Consider the following 17518-nt stretch of genomic DNA (forward strand, 5'->3'; position numbering starts at 1 on the left):
TGCTTCAAGACTTGCATAGTCTGTCAATGGCCTGATATGGATGTAACACTAAACCACTATTGTGGCAGAGCTTACTCATACCTTAAGCACAAATGGTTCCCTACCCCTCACTCTCCTCCAGCGTTGATGTAAAGAGGAGATTGGGAGCATCCACTCTCAGGTTTAAATAAACCACAGTTTGTTGTTGTTACTTTCAAAACAGATAATCAACCACTGACTATGGTCAGTTTAAACCATGATTTATTTAAACAAACCATGATCAAATTACAGGTTATGATTCCTGCCCATGTAATTCAAACTAACTAGAGTTTTCCCAGTTTGGATATGAGAAACTGTTTCATTTAAAACAGGAGACAGCATTATATTTGAATTGAGCAAGTATATGCAGACAGAGATGGGGAAGCTGGCAATGAGATGAAGAGAATGGTTTTGGAGATCCCCTATTTATTTGGAAGTTGTCATTCTAGAATCTTTCTAGTTTCATCCATCTATTTATTGTTATTATTGTATTAGTTATGTTTTAAATCCTGTTTTTATCCGATGGGTCCCCAAAGTAATTTCAGGCCCTCTCCCTCATTGTTTCTGAATGGCATTTCTTGCACTATAAAATGAAATGAGAAAGAATAAAAAAGAAGCAACTGAGATTGGATAAGTGTCCTGACAATGAACAACCGCCAACAAAATGTTTAAATTCAGTCACTGCTGTCCTAGTAAATAAACCATAATGTTTAAAAAAAAGAAGTGTTTTTGTTTTAAAAGTCGTTTGGTTTAAACCAAGGTTTAAATCAACCTGGTTTAAACCAGCCAATCCTGATTCCTCACCATTGGCTATGCTGGTGAGGCTACAAAAGTCTTACCCCATGTTCCAACTACTCCAAGCCATGCTGGATTCTCATTTAGTTTCAATGATGCAGAAGCCTTCTAAGATCTAAGGGTTAACCTGCAACAGATAAAACTCTCTTCCCTGCTGCTACAGGTCAAGTATCAGCAAGCTTTCTAGGAAAGGTACAATTATTCCAGCAAACAGCTTTCATCTTCATGAAATTAACCAACATGAAGAAGCCAGCCAACTGCAAAGTCAAGCGTTCCGCGGTTGGTAGCTTTTATCCTTATATTCCCCCTTGCTGGTGTATCATTTGTTCTTATCTAACACAAGCTGTGCTGCCTTTCAGATCTCAAGATACAAAACATGCGCACAGAGCGCCCCGACCTGGGGCCACATCCCCATTCACAAAGATGTCCAAAAATAACTAAAGGTGCCTATCTTGAAATCTAGAAGTTGTGCAAAGCAAGCTTTATCAACAGGGACACGAAAGCAAACTCCATAGATCTCCAAGCAAGAGTGCTCAGGCTGAAAACTTAAGAACAACAGGAATAAATGCATCAGTTAACAAAGTGGATGTGTTCCTGAGCATTACTTCTTCAACAGAAAATCTGGTATCTGAGGGTTTCTATACCACAAAAAAGAAGAGCAGCTCAAATTTCAGCAGATAGGTAAGGGGCGAGAGGGACATCCCAGGTGCCAAAGAGTTGTGGTTATGTGTCTTCAAGTCAGACTAATGGCAACCCTATCCTAGGGTCTTCTTGGCAAGACTTCATCAGAGGCAGTTAACCATTGCTTTTCTCTGAAGCTGAGAGGGTGTGACTTGCTCAAGGTCACCCTGTGGGTTTTTATGGCTGAGTAGGGATTCAAAACGTGGTCCTCTGGAGTCCTAGTTCAACAAACCGGCACACAATGCTGAGCCCTTCTCTGCCCTTGAGTCTGTTGTCTGAACAGCCTCTTCTTGAGGAAACATCCTTAATGAAGGGAAGAGATGCCAATCCCACTTGTCTTCTGCCTGTGAATGACCATCATTGTTGTCATTGTGTGCCTTCAAGCCGTTTCCGACTTGTGGCGATCCTAAGGCCATGGGGTTTTCTTTGCAAGATTTGTTCAGAAGAGATTTGCCATTCCCTGAGGCTGAGAGTGAGAGTATATGACCTTTCCAAAGTCATCCAGTGGGTTTCATGCCCAAGCTGGGAATGTCTCCCCATAAAAATCTGCCCAGACGCTGAATGGAAGATTCTGGGAGCAGTGGTCCAAAACCTAACTTTTCCAAGTCATGCCCACCTCTCACCCAAGTCAAGAAACATATTAGTCTAAGCCACTTAAGTTATTTTGGCACATGGGGCAGAAAGTCCGCCAAGTACATCTCCCTAAACCTGGCAGTAAAAATGCAAACAATTAAGTAATTAAAAGATTGCAGCCCTTTCATGACACCCAAAATGTACTGTTTGAGATGGCCACCTTACATTGCCCAACAGTAGAACTGATCTTGCACTTTGCTTCCAACAAGGACATAACAAAGTGTTCAGAAGCCCACAAAGCCGAAAGGCAATAATTCTTTCTCCAGCTACGGATTTTGACTGAGATCTACACTGTTTCAAAGCTGCATACATATTTGCCTACAAGGTTCCATTAAGCAACCTCTCTATTGAATACCAGTGTAGTTCAATCAATGATCAATCAGCATGGCTGAGAACCCACTCTGCAACTGCAATGCACCGAGGCAATGGATAGAAACAATGTGCATTTACACACAGCTTTCTGTGCTTCAATGTGCATGTGCACTAGACCTGCATGTGCAATTCTGCTTGTGCCACAATCGGACCCTTGCACATTGTCCCCCCCAAAAAAATCACTCTGCATGTGCAGACAACCTGGGAATTCTTGACTTGGGAAGAAAGGATGAGCTCAAATAATCAGAGGGATGCGTGGGAGCAAACACACACTGCCTGGCATAGATGCTTTCATGCCGCAAAACTCTGTTGCAAAAAATGAGCATGCCACAGCAGTGAGCGCATCTGTTGCCATTTGCAAAGCTACGTTGTCAGATTAAATTGTGTCTTTGAAGAGGGGGTGAAAGCCAGAGAGCAAAGTCAAATATTTAAATATGTAAATAAAATAAATAAAGAATGGGAAGGAAGATTCATGCAGCTAACAGAGTCTGGGAGGGGAAGGGAAAAGCCAACACAAAGAAAATCAAAAATGAAAACCAAGAAGGAAACAAGAAAGAAAAAAAAGGAGTACTTACAACAGAAAACAGAGAAATTTCACTTGTTCAGTAGTCCTGATGCACCAAGTATGAACAGAGAGAAAAGAAAGGCAGAGAGAGAAAGGCGGGAAAGAAGGAGAAGGGGAAAAGGTCCATGAAAGATCTGGATAGATTCCCTCCCTGAATACATGCATGCCAAGAGGAGACACAGAAGTTCAAATGTTTACAACTATGGCTGCAGAGAAGGAAAGCTCCCTATGAATGCCTTTATTCATAGCCAGGGCACTGTGGGAAAACCAGAGCTTGGGAAGCAGTTACTTGTCAAAAAGTAGATAGTTATGGTGACAGTTCTATTGCTCTCAAAGTAATCAGTTACTATTTGAGTTGCAGTTTTCAATGGCAGCTCTTTGCTTTTTCACAAGAGTAATATAAAGAGAATTACATATATTTTAGGTTTGTTTTGGGGGTTTTAAAACACCTTCTGAATTAAGAATTTAAGTAGAAAACATGTCTTCAACCCAGTCCACCTCAACAGCCATCACAAAGTATGAGTTGGCACCAGAAGACACAGTGTGAACCAGCACTTGGACCATGCAATATCCCTCCTTCAAGGAAGCTACACAATCCATATCTGCCAAAGTAACCTAAACCATTGATTACACCAGAAAGGTTTAAAGGTATCTCTTGTCAAGTTATAGTTGCAGCATAATGCAGTTAAACAGGGAAAAGGAATTATGCATGAATATTTGCAAGCTCTGAAGGTATGTAATGGTATATTAGGGGTAATATTGGTCTCCCTGAGAATATCTGCATTTGTTTTAAAAACAAACCCAGGCTTTGAGTCTCTGTCCCTTACGGTGCCAAGATAAGACAGGTGAGATCTCAGAAGCCAGGGAAGTCACTATTTGAGATTGCTAGTGGCTAGACCAGGAACAGGAGGCTTTGGTACTCCTGCATTACAGCCTGCTCTTAGGTCAACATGACTGGCAAAACACAAAAGTAAATTACACAAGAGCATGAAAAGTGCAGAACTGCAAAGAGAAATGGCACAATGTAATGTAGGCAATGCAACCAAGTCATAGAATTCAGCTCGGGGAAGAAGAGGGCTTCAGTTGCAGAGGCTCAGCATTTTGTTTTTAGCACAAATATGACCCAGCCCTACTTGCAGACATCAACTTTTCATGGAGTTGCATCTGGAGACAAAAGCTTTGGTCTGGGATGATGGACTTCCTGGGATAGGAGGACTGCAGCATCCCACACCAAGCTCCAGATGGATTTTTTGGGTGGAGGGGGATATTTTCAAGCCATGCATGGTTGAGTTCATGGATGCAAAATACATGGAGAAGGAGGGCCAGCTGTGATTCTGAAGGTCTGGTGCATTTATAGCAGAGAGGTATTTCCACAACTTGGAAATGCTACTATGTTGGACTATAGCTCTCCATGGTTACCATGATTGCTTGCCATGCTGGCTGAGGCATTCCAAAATAGTAACTTTTCCAAAGTGCCAACTCAACAGTGTGCCTGGTCCAGTGCTCCCCGACATGACTCTTCATGTCTTGAGACCCACTGGGCCTGCAATGGTTCTTGGAGCCCTCATTAATTGGAACTTAATTATTAACAAGTCAAAAGGACCAAGGTTCCCACGGGGAGAAAAAATGGCTTCTCTTCCCCACGTCCCGATATTATCATTATTTCTGCTCTGCTGGCTTTTTACAGCAGATAATGGATTTTTCTGCCTCCAAGGTCAATTGATTGATTGCTGACCTTTTCAGATTCCAGTCAGATCACTGCAGAAGCCAGAGCTGCAGAAGCAAAGGGACAACCAGTTTTTATAGCCCATAACACCCTCCCATCTTCTCACTGATCACCTGGGAAAGCGGAAACCTAACCACAGATCAAGCGTGGCTCCAGGATAGCCTCACCTAAGCCCTCATCTCCTCTGGCTATAACTGAGATGTGCCTCAGTGTATGTATGTATACGCATGAACTTGTGAGTTTCTACATATTTATCTATATGGGATGGGCAACTGTGGAACACTGCGGGGGCCACATTAGGCACCGCTGGAGGGCCGCACCTCCCCACCCCACCATTTTTTCACCTCCAAGACCCTCTAGGGCTGTAGGAGGCATTTGTGCTGTATTTTAGCCACCCCTGAGCCATTTTAGGCTAGGAGAAAACCAAGAACTAAGCAGAGATAACAGTGCAGTCTATGGGGTACATGCAACCCTGGGCCCTACTTTTGTGGTTGCTGAAGCCCCCCTGCCAGTCCCCCAAAGCCCTTCCCCAACTGCTCAATTATTTTTAAATGACATTTTTGGCATAGCTGACAGTTGATCCTCACCTGCTGTCCAAAGCCCTCAAAGATGTGAAAAAATGTAAAAATAAACCCCCCAAAAAACCTCAAACCACCTCACACTCACCTAAAATTCTTTGTTTTCACTGAATTCCCTCTCAAAATGACTTCCAGTCACCAATTTGAGATGGATTTTGTAGAAAAACTGAAATATTTTAGTGCACTGGGAGTAGGGGGGCAGTTGCAGAGGAATTGGGTGAATTGGCCTTTTGCTCCTCTACAGATAGCCAGCCCTATAATGAGAATACCAGCATTTCTCCTATAAGAATGTGATAGGACTAAGCTACTATATATCATTGTGCCTGTTCCCCCATGATAGCTTCACTCAGGGCTGTATGAACTTTAGGTGATTAGCACTACATGATCCATGCTACCAATAAACCAACATCTAAGGGAAACCACTTAGTAGCAGAATTATGGTTTGCAAGTGGAAGGTTTTCCATTTGAGACTCAAGCATGGCCAGTCAAATGATCTCTAGCAGCAGGACAATGAAATGAACCCCTTCAAACAGAGCTGAACCCTGCCAATCTAGTTCTGGGCAGGGCAACCACCTCTGTCCATTCAAACCAGTCTAAACTGGCTTCTGATTCAGAAATACCAGTTACCACCCCCTCTGACCACAAAGACAGGTCTGGATACAACTGGTGAGTCAGGCACTAATTTTTAAAGACAGGGCAGAATTTCTCGAACTTCTGTGGAAGCATATTGCTCCCGCGCTCAACCTGTAAACCGAAACTGGAATGACTCTTCATTCATTTGCAAAAAAGTTATTTTTTTCAAAGCAGGGACAGGTAACTTCAGGGTGTGATAACTTCTAGGATGCCACCAGGTGATGTAGGTTTCAGAGGAAGGAACTGGCAAAAACCCCTCTATGGATTCCTCGCCTAAGAAAACCCTATGGAAGTCACGAGGTTGCCGTAAGGCAACAGGCAACTTGAAGGCATACACACACTCATATATTCTGATAGTATGCTAAAGTATTCCTGCACGTGACTTAGAATTTGCTAGGGCTGAGAGCAGAGTTATAGTGCTCCCACCTGGGCCAATTTAGGCTCAAGAGAGGCCTTTTTAAAGCACAGACTGCCAAAATAAAGCTGCTTCGGGTCTCTTTGGAGGTATGCTATTTAAATGATGCATGGGTCCTAAGAGTCCGGAGGTCACGCCAAAGCCACACTCCGTTCCTAAGCATTGGAGTGCAGCTTTGGTGCAGCTTCCGGATTCTTAGGATGCATACATCATTTAAACAGCATACTTCCAAAGAGACCCGAAGCCGCTTTATTTTGGCAGTCTGTAACAGGCCTTTGTATTGTTTAAAAAGGCCTCCCCTGGCCCTAAATAGGCCAGGATGACCCCAAAACACGGTGACAGTGCCCTCCATGGGGGCAAAGAATGATTTGTTTTGTGGAAGTGGGTGCAGTGGTGGTGTAGCCTTACAATGTTTCCTGGAGGAGACTAATGCAGCCCCCTACATTTCCACAGTTGCCTACCCCAACAGAAGACAGCTGCAATGCTAATGTAACCTTTATACAGGATGCAGATGGAGCTCTGCTAGGACTGGACTATATTTTCCAAACTCAGATTCTTCCCATGAGCAGAAGGGCTGCTCTATGTACTCTCCACTCACGTTATCAACCGGGACTTGGCTTTTTTTTGGCGAGGCCAAGCCTTTCTTCAGTTCATCGCTCATGGCTGCCAGCGTCTGCGACTCCAAGATCTCATTGAGACTGTTCTCTGCGACGGGAAAGGTGTCGGCCCCCACACAAGCCAAGGTCTTGGTGGGCTTGAAGGGATCTGCCACGTCGAGGTTGTAGGACCCTTTCGGAAGAGGTGGGGAGCCCTGCAACTCTGAGCTCCCTCCAAATGAATTCAAGTGGGGTTCACCCCATTGACCTAGATCGGTCTGTTGCAAGGCTTTTGGAAGGGGCACCTCAGATATATCCGTGGCGAGCGTTTTCTCTCCATCCTCGGTACCTGCAGCTGGCTTGTTGGTACCACTTCTTTGCCTCTTGGGAGACAGTTTACTGACTGGTTTCCTTCCTGGTTTTCTCAGCGGGGCTTTCTTGGGCTCCGCGTCTTCTGCTCCTTCTGCAAAATCAAATTCAAGTTTCACCCCCCGGCCTTTGCCCTCGTCACCACCTCCCAAATCAGGCTCTTTGGCATCACTGTTGGGAAGAGCAAATCCTTGCTGAGACGGAGGGGGAGAGTTTTGGAGTTTGGAGCCTCCTATCACAAAGGGGTTCACGTTTTCATTGTATGACTCGGGGTCAAACCGGTAGGAGGCTTTGGGGACAGCCATACTCTCTGGAGCTGTTTCAGTCTCTGGGTTCTCTCCCCCCATTTTCTTTTGCAGGGCAGCTGGTTTGGCTCTTGGAAGTTTGCTCCTGCTAACAACAAGTGTTTCGCTGTTTGGCTTGGCTCCTTCTGGTCCTTCAGCAGGGAGTTCTTTTTTCCCCAGGGATGCCCCCTCTTGCTCTTTTTGAGTTGTCGCTGTGAGCACAAAACCTGCTGGTGCTTGATCTGGATCAGACCTTGTAGTAGAAACGTTTTCCTCTGGGATAGGTGCAGGCTGCTCTGCAGACAGCTCCGTCCCCAATGTGGATGGAGTCATGGATGAAACGTTGCCACAGTCAAGATCAGCTTTGGAGACGGCCAATTCGGCTTGCAAGACGGCGATGTCTGTCTGTGGTTCATCCTCTGTTGAAGCAGAGCCTTGCTGGTTTTCGTCTGAAACCTGGGCTACCAGTTGAACTTCATCTTCATGTGATGCTAGTGGGGAGACAGAGAAACAGAAGTAATGAGTAAAGCATCTATTTCCTAATAGAAAGAATTCCACCGAGCAACAGTTTTCCACCTTGTTCTAAAACCAAGGTACATCTTTGTGCTCCAACCTGCAACAAAGAGTTCGTTTTTAGTCCCATAAAAATCCAAATGCATTTTATAAAGCAGCTTCCCCAAGATACATCTTTTTGTGAAACCCCTTTACACCTAATATATGCCTTTTGATATGGTGTTTTCCTTACTTCATGTGGCAATGAGTAGACTCATTCAATCTCATTTAATCAATTGAACTTTCATGAGTGTTGTGTTGCCTGGTGTTGCACTTTTGTATTGCCCAGCTCCATTGATTCAATGACTCCACTCAAGTGGAGACCAACAACTGAAATTTTGTCAATGGAGTTAGTAGCTCCACACTTGTGAAAATACAATTGATTGAATGGTTCTACTCTAGTTGGGACTAATATTGGCTACAGACCAAGACCAGAATCCTATATGACCTATTATTTTGTGCAACTTTGTGTAAACCTAGCTATGTATGCAGCAGTCACCAAAAAAACAGAATTCTGGCCTCATATCTCTGTATCAAATTTACTTCACATATTTGTGCATGCATTTTTTAAAACAACAACAGAGGACTACAACACAAAATTCAGTAAACACAGTAAAAAGTAACTGTATTCTGAATCACGCACCAGCAGATGAAGCGCAAATTAGGATGGCTTGGATCAAAATATTAACCAAATGAATTTCACACCCATTCCTTCTTGCCAAGAGGGATTTCCTCCTGCCAAGGAAAAGCGAAAGCTGCAATAAAGTTTAGGATGCCACTGGGAGGCGTTTGATTCTTACACCAAAAGAGGCAATGGCTCCTTTTGAAAATCTGTGCCATTCCTGCATTGCTGCTGAATTTTGTTACTGTCTGGGCTTACTCCAAAGTGCATATCTGTTAATTCAAGCATCTTAACCAAACAAATAAACAAAGAAATGGTGTAAGTAGAAGCAAAAAAAGAACATTGCCTATGAGTTTACAATTGGGTGTGTCAAATTTCTTGCAAAAATTTTTCTCATTTGGCTTCTATAGCCAAGCCACCTGTCAACTAATCCAAGTTGAAACCTTTTAATATTTATTAGGGGAGAGGCCCTGGGTGTGTAATAGGAACCTCTACCATCTGTGCACAAATATATCAACAGGGAACCTGACAGCACCTTGGCAGAGCTGAAAAAGCCCACAGGCTTTCGCTACATCAGACATCTTATTTGGATGCAGCAAATATGCTTCTACATGATGCAACGGTAAAGAAAGCACAGGCCTTCTACAGCTGTAACTTGTAGAACTCATGAAAGCTTTGGTGCCCAAAGCAGAAAATTCAACACACAGGCATTGCCACTGTGTGTGTGGGGGGGGGGGGGGAACTAAAAGGATGTGTCACAAATCATCTCTGCCCCACCGTTCCCAGCCAACCCTCAATTCAGCTTTGCAGGAGGGTCTCTCTGCCTTCTCTGTGCTGTTCTTCGTCGCTTTCAAAGCTGGAGTCGGATTGGGGGTCGGATGATTCAAAAGCATAGCATTTTAAAAATAATGTGTTCAGGGTGTTTAACCAAATGGAGACTTGGAGCCTTCAAATTAAGCGAAATGCTGATAGCAGCTGAGACTCTTAAATTAGTCTTGTTCTTTCGACTGAAAGATTATATTCAAATGGGCACGGGGATTAACAGTGGGTCCAATTTCTTGGAAGCAAAAGAGCCTTCTCACCATTTAGATTATGAGGTTTTCTACATTGGTTTCTTCTTCTTCTTCTAGTATTTCAGAGCTCCAAGTCCCTATTGTTAACCACGGCTCAGGGATACAGAGATGCTGTCTCAAATGGCTGAGATGGCACTGGGCATCATCTCCCAGAAACAGTGTGTTTGTTCAAACCCCCTCCCTTGATTAAATTTCTAAAGTGCTTAAGTAAGGTAAATAATGCCAAAATGAGAAGAGCCTTTGCCAAATGTCCTTCCCTTGACAGACAAGGAAGGGCTTTTCAAAGGCATTCTGAAGGAGAGTGGAGTTTATTTTCCTAATCCTCAAATGTATTTAAGGGCAAACCGTCCTTGAATCAGATACCTATCACAGTCCTAGGACAAGCTATAGCCTCCCAGATTTGCATCTCGTGATAGGAAGGTTTTGCTTTGCAAAACTGTGCTTTTCACGACGTACTGTTAAAAAACAGGAAGCATTTAAAAGTCCCTTGTGCTAGTCCTATAGTTCTGTGCAATAATAATAATAATAATAATAATAATAATAGTAATAGTAATAATAATAATAATAATAATAATAATAATAATAATATCCAAATCCATGGCTGCTAATAAAACCGGGTCCTCCATATAAAATGGAAAAATCAAGGTTTGCTTTTTGGAATGTATGTATTTAAAATATATATATTTTCAAGCCACGGATGGTTGAATGTGTGGATGTGGAGGCCAGATTGTATACAAAAGGCTCTTGTAGTACCTTTGAAATTAACCATGCAAAAGACGTTGTAGAATAAGCTTTCGTAGCCTTGGTCCGCTTCCTCAGATGGATGGAGTGAACTGATGTCTAGGTGCCATGGGGAGTATTTTAGGGGAAGGATCTGACAAAACTCATATTCCCTATCTAAGAAAACCACGCGAAATTCACAGGATTGCCGTAAGTCGACAGGCAACTGGAAGGCACGCATACACACTCATATAGGGAGACTGGGTCTTTTCATTCCTAACCTAGCATTCAAAACTTGCCTGTTCCTCCTATACTTGGCCCATCCTTCATCACTAGAATATGGATGCACTGCTTCCAGACAAGGCTGTTTCGTGAAGTGCCATCCCAGAACGGACAGGGCTAGCAAGGCCAAGTTGGCTTCTCTTGGCGGCCATCCCATGTTGTCACACCGCTTCTGTCATTATTTTTGTCTTAACTAGAAAACCATGTGTTTCAGAGGGAAGGGTGGAATATCAGCTGCGTGGTGCCTTTCGACTGACAGCACCCAGAGTTTCTACCACTGCATGCTCCACTGTGCTCCCCTCCTTGAGACCAAGGGAATGCTGGATGGGAGTTGGCCGCATAGTTTGAATTCCCATTTGCAGCCACAGCTCCATTCCTCCCTGGATGCAGAGTGAGTTTCTCCTCCACAGAGAATTAACATTGGCCAAGTCCTAAACACCCTGAAGGCACCAGATCCTGTCTGATCTTGGAAGCTAAGCAGGATCAGCTCTGGCTATTTCTTGGGTGGGAGACAGCCAAAGAATGCCAGGTGCTATCCCAGAGGAAAGCTGTGTGCTATACCGCCGTGGAAGGCAAAACCACCTCTGAGTTATCATGCTTAAGAAAACCTTTTGAAATTCATGGGGTCACCATAAGTCGACAAGTAACCTGAAGGCACAATTATGCATACGGGGCAAGAGGAGTAGATGGAATGTTTATGCATTTATAGAATATTTCAAAGGAGGAGAAAAACCTGTTAAGGCAGAAAAGCATAACATCTGCCACATTGTCTTGTAAAAAGAAGCCAGAAATATTTCTGTAAAGGTCCTGAACCTTGTCTCAGGAAACTGTGGACTTAAAAAACAGCCAAGTAAGTGTATTCTATTGTCTTTATGTGTGTGCAATAAGTAAGGAACAAACAAAACAGCCAATTCACACATGCAATGGCAATATACCATCATGGTGATGACTTCAATTCATTGTGAGTGAATGGATTCGTGAGGAACAGACGTTTCTTTGCATCCAGGGTCAGCACAAATGGATGCCATACAATGCAATCCTTTAGATGTCTTCTCTGGAGCAAGTCCTATTGAATTCAGCGGGACTTATTCCAAGGAAACCAGGTACAGGGCTGCAGCATTAGAGAAGTCAAGACTTAACCTTCTTTCGTCCCACTTTTTCTGCTGCTTTTAAAAACGTCCCAGTTTCTCGCTCTTCCTCCCACGTTCAGCCTTTCTCCTGAACTTACTTCAACTGTTGAAAAATTGATTTCAAAGTGCAAAAGTAGTTTGCAATGAACTCAGCAGGGAGAAGAGGAGAGGAGGGGGCAGAATCTTGCCCTTCCCTGTAGGCTCAGGCAAAAGCAAACTGCTGCAGCATCTCCTAGTTTGTGTGTCCTCCCTCATTCATAACCTTTGCCGTCTGATGTTGCTTGGACACACATGTCCCAATATTCATCTGTAAAATGGTGGATGTGCCAATTGCCTAGTGCAAATGTAGAAAAACAAGGGCAAGCATGCTTGAAGGCAGAAAGAGGGTGAGAAACATGTTCTTCCTCCTCTGATAAAATGCAATAATTCAGGGTTTAGGGAGCTGACCTTGCTATAACTCATCTTGAGCTGGCTGCCTTGGATGACAGATGAGAGGTGGTGACAGAGCTGCAAGTTACATTAACTCTAATCTAGCCTGCAGTTGAATTTTGCTCAACACAGTGGTACTAAAGGTTTGGAGAAATACTACATCTGTCCACCAACCCTGAATAAAAAGGCATATGGAACTCTGCAGCGGCTTGTAATTCTTCTGACTTGGCATATATAGAGAAAAAGAAAATTACAGAGGTAGATTTCTAAATATTGTTATTGTGTAAGAAAAAAAAGGGCAACATGGCACCCAACCTGCAGAGCTTTTGTTTTCCCTTCTAGCAAGTGTTTGCTCTGCAGTCTCTGAAGGTACTTACAGTGGTCATGAGTCTGTCCCGGCCTATGAATGGCAACCTCTCTATCAATCCCCACAAAACTACTGAGAGAAGAATAGGTCTTGAATCCCTTGTCCCTATGTTTAGCAACCAACCTGTGCTTTATGTGACCACCATCTCTTCCCAAACAGAGTAATAAATCCAGAAAGTCAAAACCGTCCTTAGGTCCTCTTAACACAGCCTTCCGTGCAAGAGCCACTCCAGAGGAGCATTGGCAAGAGCCCCTCAAATCGCTATGGACTGGCACCTCCATCATTTACCCTCTTGACAAGCGGTTGTTAAATGAGACAGATGCCCTACTTACTGCTTCTTGCAGCTTGCATGAAACAAGCCCCTCTTTGCCTCCTGGGAATCCAGCGAATGCCGCCGTTCAGATCAAGAGAATTTTAATGGACACATTAGCCAAGTTCCAGCAGCCAGAACAAGGGCTGGATGTTTCTATAGCAAGTCACAATCCAGACACCATGGCATTTATGAGAGTTTGGGGCTAAGCCCCATGCCATTTGGGCATCCAAAACATGACAGCCTCACAATCACTTTATTTATATCCAATTTTTCCTCAAGTCTGACTTGTTGCTGCTGTTATTGCCATTTGTTGTTGTTGTGTGCCTTCAACGTATGGCAACCCCAAGACAATTGCAGAGTTATGCGGATAAGCCCCTATGCCAGTGATGGTGAACCTTTTAGAGGCCGAGTGCCCAAATTGCAACCAAAACCCACTTATTTATTGCAAAGTGCCGTGTCCCTCTGGCTTTCTAGTAACAAACTCTGGCAAACTCTGCACTGGGGTGACAGCACATGTGCCCACAGAGAGGGCTCTGAGTGCCACCTCTGGCACACATGCCATAGGTTCGCCATCACTGCCCTATGCCATTTGAGCATCCAAAATATGACACCCTCACAATTAAGATGTGGCACGATTATGCCAGCCAATCAATCAATCAATCACTTTATTTATATCTAATTTCCCGCCAAGTCTGGTTTGATGTTGTTGTTGTTGACGTTGTGTGCCTTCAAGTTGTTTTCAATTTATGGCAATCCCAAGATGAATCTATCACGGGATTTTCTCAGCAATATTTGTTCAGAGAATGTTTGCCATGGCCTGCCTCTGAGGCTGAGAGAGTGTGACTTGCTTACGATCATCCAGTGGGTTTCCATGACCAAATGGGATCCAAACCCTACTCTCCTAGTCCAACACTTCACTACTACATTCAAGATTAAAAGCTTAAGAGATTAAAGGAAATACAAATACAAATTAGAAATTAAGTCTTGTACTCTTCAGCTCGAAATGAACATGAGGCGCACGCAAACTAGCGGCCACCGGAATAAAATGTTCAATATACATTTCCTTGGAATTCCAACTTCCTTTTCCTTTATAAATCAAAATGTCTCTCTTGCGGCTGCAAAGAAACGCCAGCTGTTATGTCTGCTGAACATTAAAGAACCAAACCAGAGGTTTTGGCAGGACTATAAGGGGCCTGGGCTCCTTCTGTCTGTATAGCATCCTGGCTTCTCCTGCGGTCCTCCATCTTGCCTCTCCATGCTAAACAAAACCAACGTCTCCCTCCCTCCTTTCCCTCCCCAGTCTTGCTGCAATATTGCGAATTACCGAAAGCAGACCATTGCAAGTGGAATCGCTTAGGCAGTTTTACACAAGCCACTGACAGATTTATTCTTAGCATACAGATTTTGCAGGGAAGGCAGGCTACAGAATTTGGGGAGAAGGGCAGCATCATAAAATTTCGCCCACCCGCAAATGCCATCCATCGCTTTGACAGAAAAGGGCTGGCACTGGGTACCTGGAGGGTGCTGAAAACTATTCTACTGTGAGATCCAAACCGACATACACAGTTCGTTCAGTTGGGGGGGGGGAGTATTGTGTAAAGGCTTGCAGAAGAAGGAAAAGAGGAAAAAGCTGCAGCCTTCTGCGATTGAAAGGAGAGTTTCTATTGCCAGGGGTTAGCTCCAGAACCCATTTGCAACAGCCCTCTTTGCTGTAAATAATAAGGCACATCTTGGTGCAAAGAAAAAAAGGGAAGGAGGAGTACTATATTGCAGAATAGACCACACGCTATGCCTAAAGCATTTCCCAGATTTGACCATCACACCTTTAGTGACAGCATTTTAGGTACCAGAACTGCGTAAGATGCTTGGAGAATAGCTGTTAGCCAGAACAGCTGATAGCAGGAAGACTCTGAACAATGCTGTGCTGGCTGAGGATGATGGAAGATGCCATCCGTCATATCTGGAAGGCACCCGCCTGTGGACAGGTGAATTGTCAACTTCCCCAGTATTGGCAGCCTTCACAGAATATCATTTCAGAGGCAGGTGGCACTAGCTTATCTTTGATTTCAACAAACCATTTTTGGGATGTCCCTGTTTCTTACAACATCCCGGCTCTCACACGCTCAGGCGTTGCGCCACATCAAATTTCACCGGCCCCCTTTTTTTGCAAAAATACATGCATGCATGCATGCATGCAGAGAAACACAGGCCACTCCTAAGGAGCGCACGTTCCTCTCCGAGGCGCACTGCACATTGACAGTAAAAGGTGGCCACCATTTTGTGGCTCCGGAGAAAAGATGCCATTTTTAACACTGCCGGCTCCTGCTGAGTTCATCTTGCGCAGGCAGACAACAGACGTCCAAGTAATGATTTATTTTTGCGAAAGGAGCAGCCGCAGCTAGCATTGTGATTCCTCCCACTTAGTGCTGAGTCAACCTCAGCTGAGCAGAATGAACAGCTTCCTTTCTTCTGTTTCTCTCGCTCTTCCTTCTTGACCATCGCTTTATCAGATCTGGCTTCAGACCAGAGAGCTTTTGGGGTGGGCAGAGAAAGATTTGCAAGCCCGGTTTCTGCTGATTTATTCCCCCTTTCTCCATCTCATCAGGACCTTTTCCTTAAAAGACCAAAGAAGGTCGCAGTCCAAAATAAAATGAAATGATCCTATGGCCATTCAGTCCCAGTGTTATTTACCTCAACAATATCTAAACACAAGGTCTCAGAGTAAACCTCCCCAGTGTTGAGCGATTGTTGGATTAGGATTCCAGGAGACCAGGGTTCGAAACCTGGCCCAGGCACGGAAACCCATTGAGTGATCTTGGGCAAACCACGTTCTCTCAGCCTAAAAGGAAGGAAATGGCAAATCTCCTGGTATAAATCTCATCAAAAAGACCCTCTGCTTTTTAGAGGCAGCACATCCTAATTTGAGGGTTGGACTGCTCTAGGAGACCAGGGTCCAAATGCCCATTTGGCGATGGAAACACAATGGGGGGATCTTGCGCAAATCAGACAGAACAACATAGCATGCAAAATGGACTGAGCAATGTAATGTGAATTGATAAAGTACATCAGAAGGTGTGACTGTGCAATGAACAAAACAATTTATCAGCCCCAGCCAGCAAAACCAATTCTACAAAGGCCAAGATGGTTCTATCCCTGCTCCCCTTCCAGCACAACATCTTTGCGACATCAGGCTTTTAAAAAGTGATAAGGGTTGGGCTTTCAAATGTTGTCAGATTCAGATTTCAAGTTTGTTTATAGCTTTTCAATCCATTTGGCTATTTTAATGTTTTTAACACTATAGATTCTTTAATTGTTTTTAAACATTACGTTTATACTTTTTAAAAATGTTTTTGCATTGTTTTAAATCGGCATCGTTTTACATTTGCGGGTAGCCACCCTGAGTCTCTATATCAGGAAGAAGGTGGGTGATATATATATATATCAACAACAACAACATGAGTTATGGCCCAACAACATTCTAAGGGCCACCAATTTCCCGTTCATGTATTAGCCAGCTTGGGAGCCTCTTAGTGAAGATGAATCCGAGTTCATTTGGAGAATATTGTGCAACAGGTCTTGTGCAAACAATGCATATTTAACTTGTGGTTTCTTATTACAAATATCTGTTGTTGTTGTGTGCCTTAAAGTTGTTTATGACTTACATGACCCCAAGGTAAACCTACCAACAGTTTTTTTTTTTTTTTGGCATGATTTGTTCAGAGGGAGTTTGCCATTGCCTTCCTCTGAGGTTGAGAGAGTGTGCCTTGTCCAATGTCACCCAACTGGTTTGCATAGAAGAATGCTTCCGATTCTCCAGCATGACTACTATCTGGGATATTTTAGTTGTTGTTCTCCCCAAAAAGATTTCCAAGCTTTGTTTCCGATCACCAAATAACAGAAGAGGAACTTGAATTACAAACCAGAGCTCTCTTTCACATCTCACTGATTTCCGGCTCATTAATCTGCATTTTGAAAGTGAGCGTGCAAAGTGACTTTTGCACTGGAACAAACCTAAAAAACCAGCCTTGCAAGGACCTCGTGGCTGAAACCCTCCCCATTTCAGCCTTCGCTTGAATGAGTTACCCAAAAAGCAGCCCAAACAGGTTCCTACATTCACAGCCCGGTGCACTCTGACAATACTACCGTAACTTTACTACTCCTTGGGCTCAATTAGCCGGTTGTTATCAAAACAAGGCAAAAAAAAGGACAACCCTCCCTAAGGCAGATACCAGTCGAGCAACTTGCATCATCATCTCATGTTCGTTTTCTATCAGGAGCCAAATCAACTTAGTAGCCTTTAACAACTTGTTCTCAGCCCCAGCTGCCTGGCCACACTGGCAAAGCTAAAATAAAACAATGCACACA

General features: G+C 43.8%; 1 protein-coding gene across 1 annotated transcript in view; it reads right to left on the minus strand.

The window, feature by feature from the left end:
* The window catches only part of TACC1 (transforming acidic coiled-coil containing protein 1), a 41943-nt gene that overhangs the window by 14507 nt on the left and 9918 nt on the right, over window positions 1–17518 (minus strand). Inside the window, 3 exon segments of the mRNA XM_042474398.1 lie at window positions 3075–3110; window positions 7015–7040; window positions 7042–8156. Coding sequence (XP_042330332.1) covers window positions 3075–3110; window positions 7015–7040; window positions 7042–8156 — 1177 coding nt within the window.

Source organism: Sceloporus undulatus, chromosome 6, assembly GCF_019175285.1.
Source record: "Sceloporus undulatus isolate JIND9_A2432 ecotype Alabama chromosome 6, SceUnd_v1.1, whole genome shotgun sequence".
Taxonomy (NCBI): domain Eukaryota; kingdom Metazoa; phylum Chordata; class Lepidosauria; order Squamata; family Phrynosomatidae; genus Sceloporus; species Sceloporus undulatus.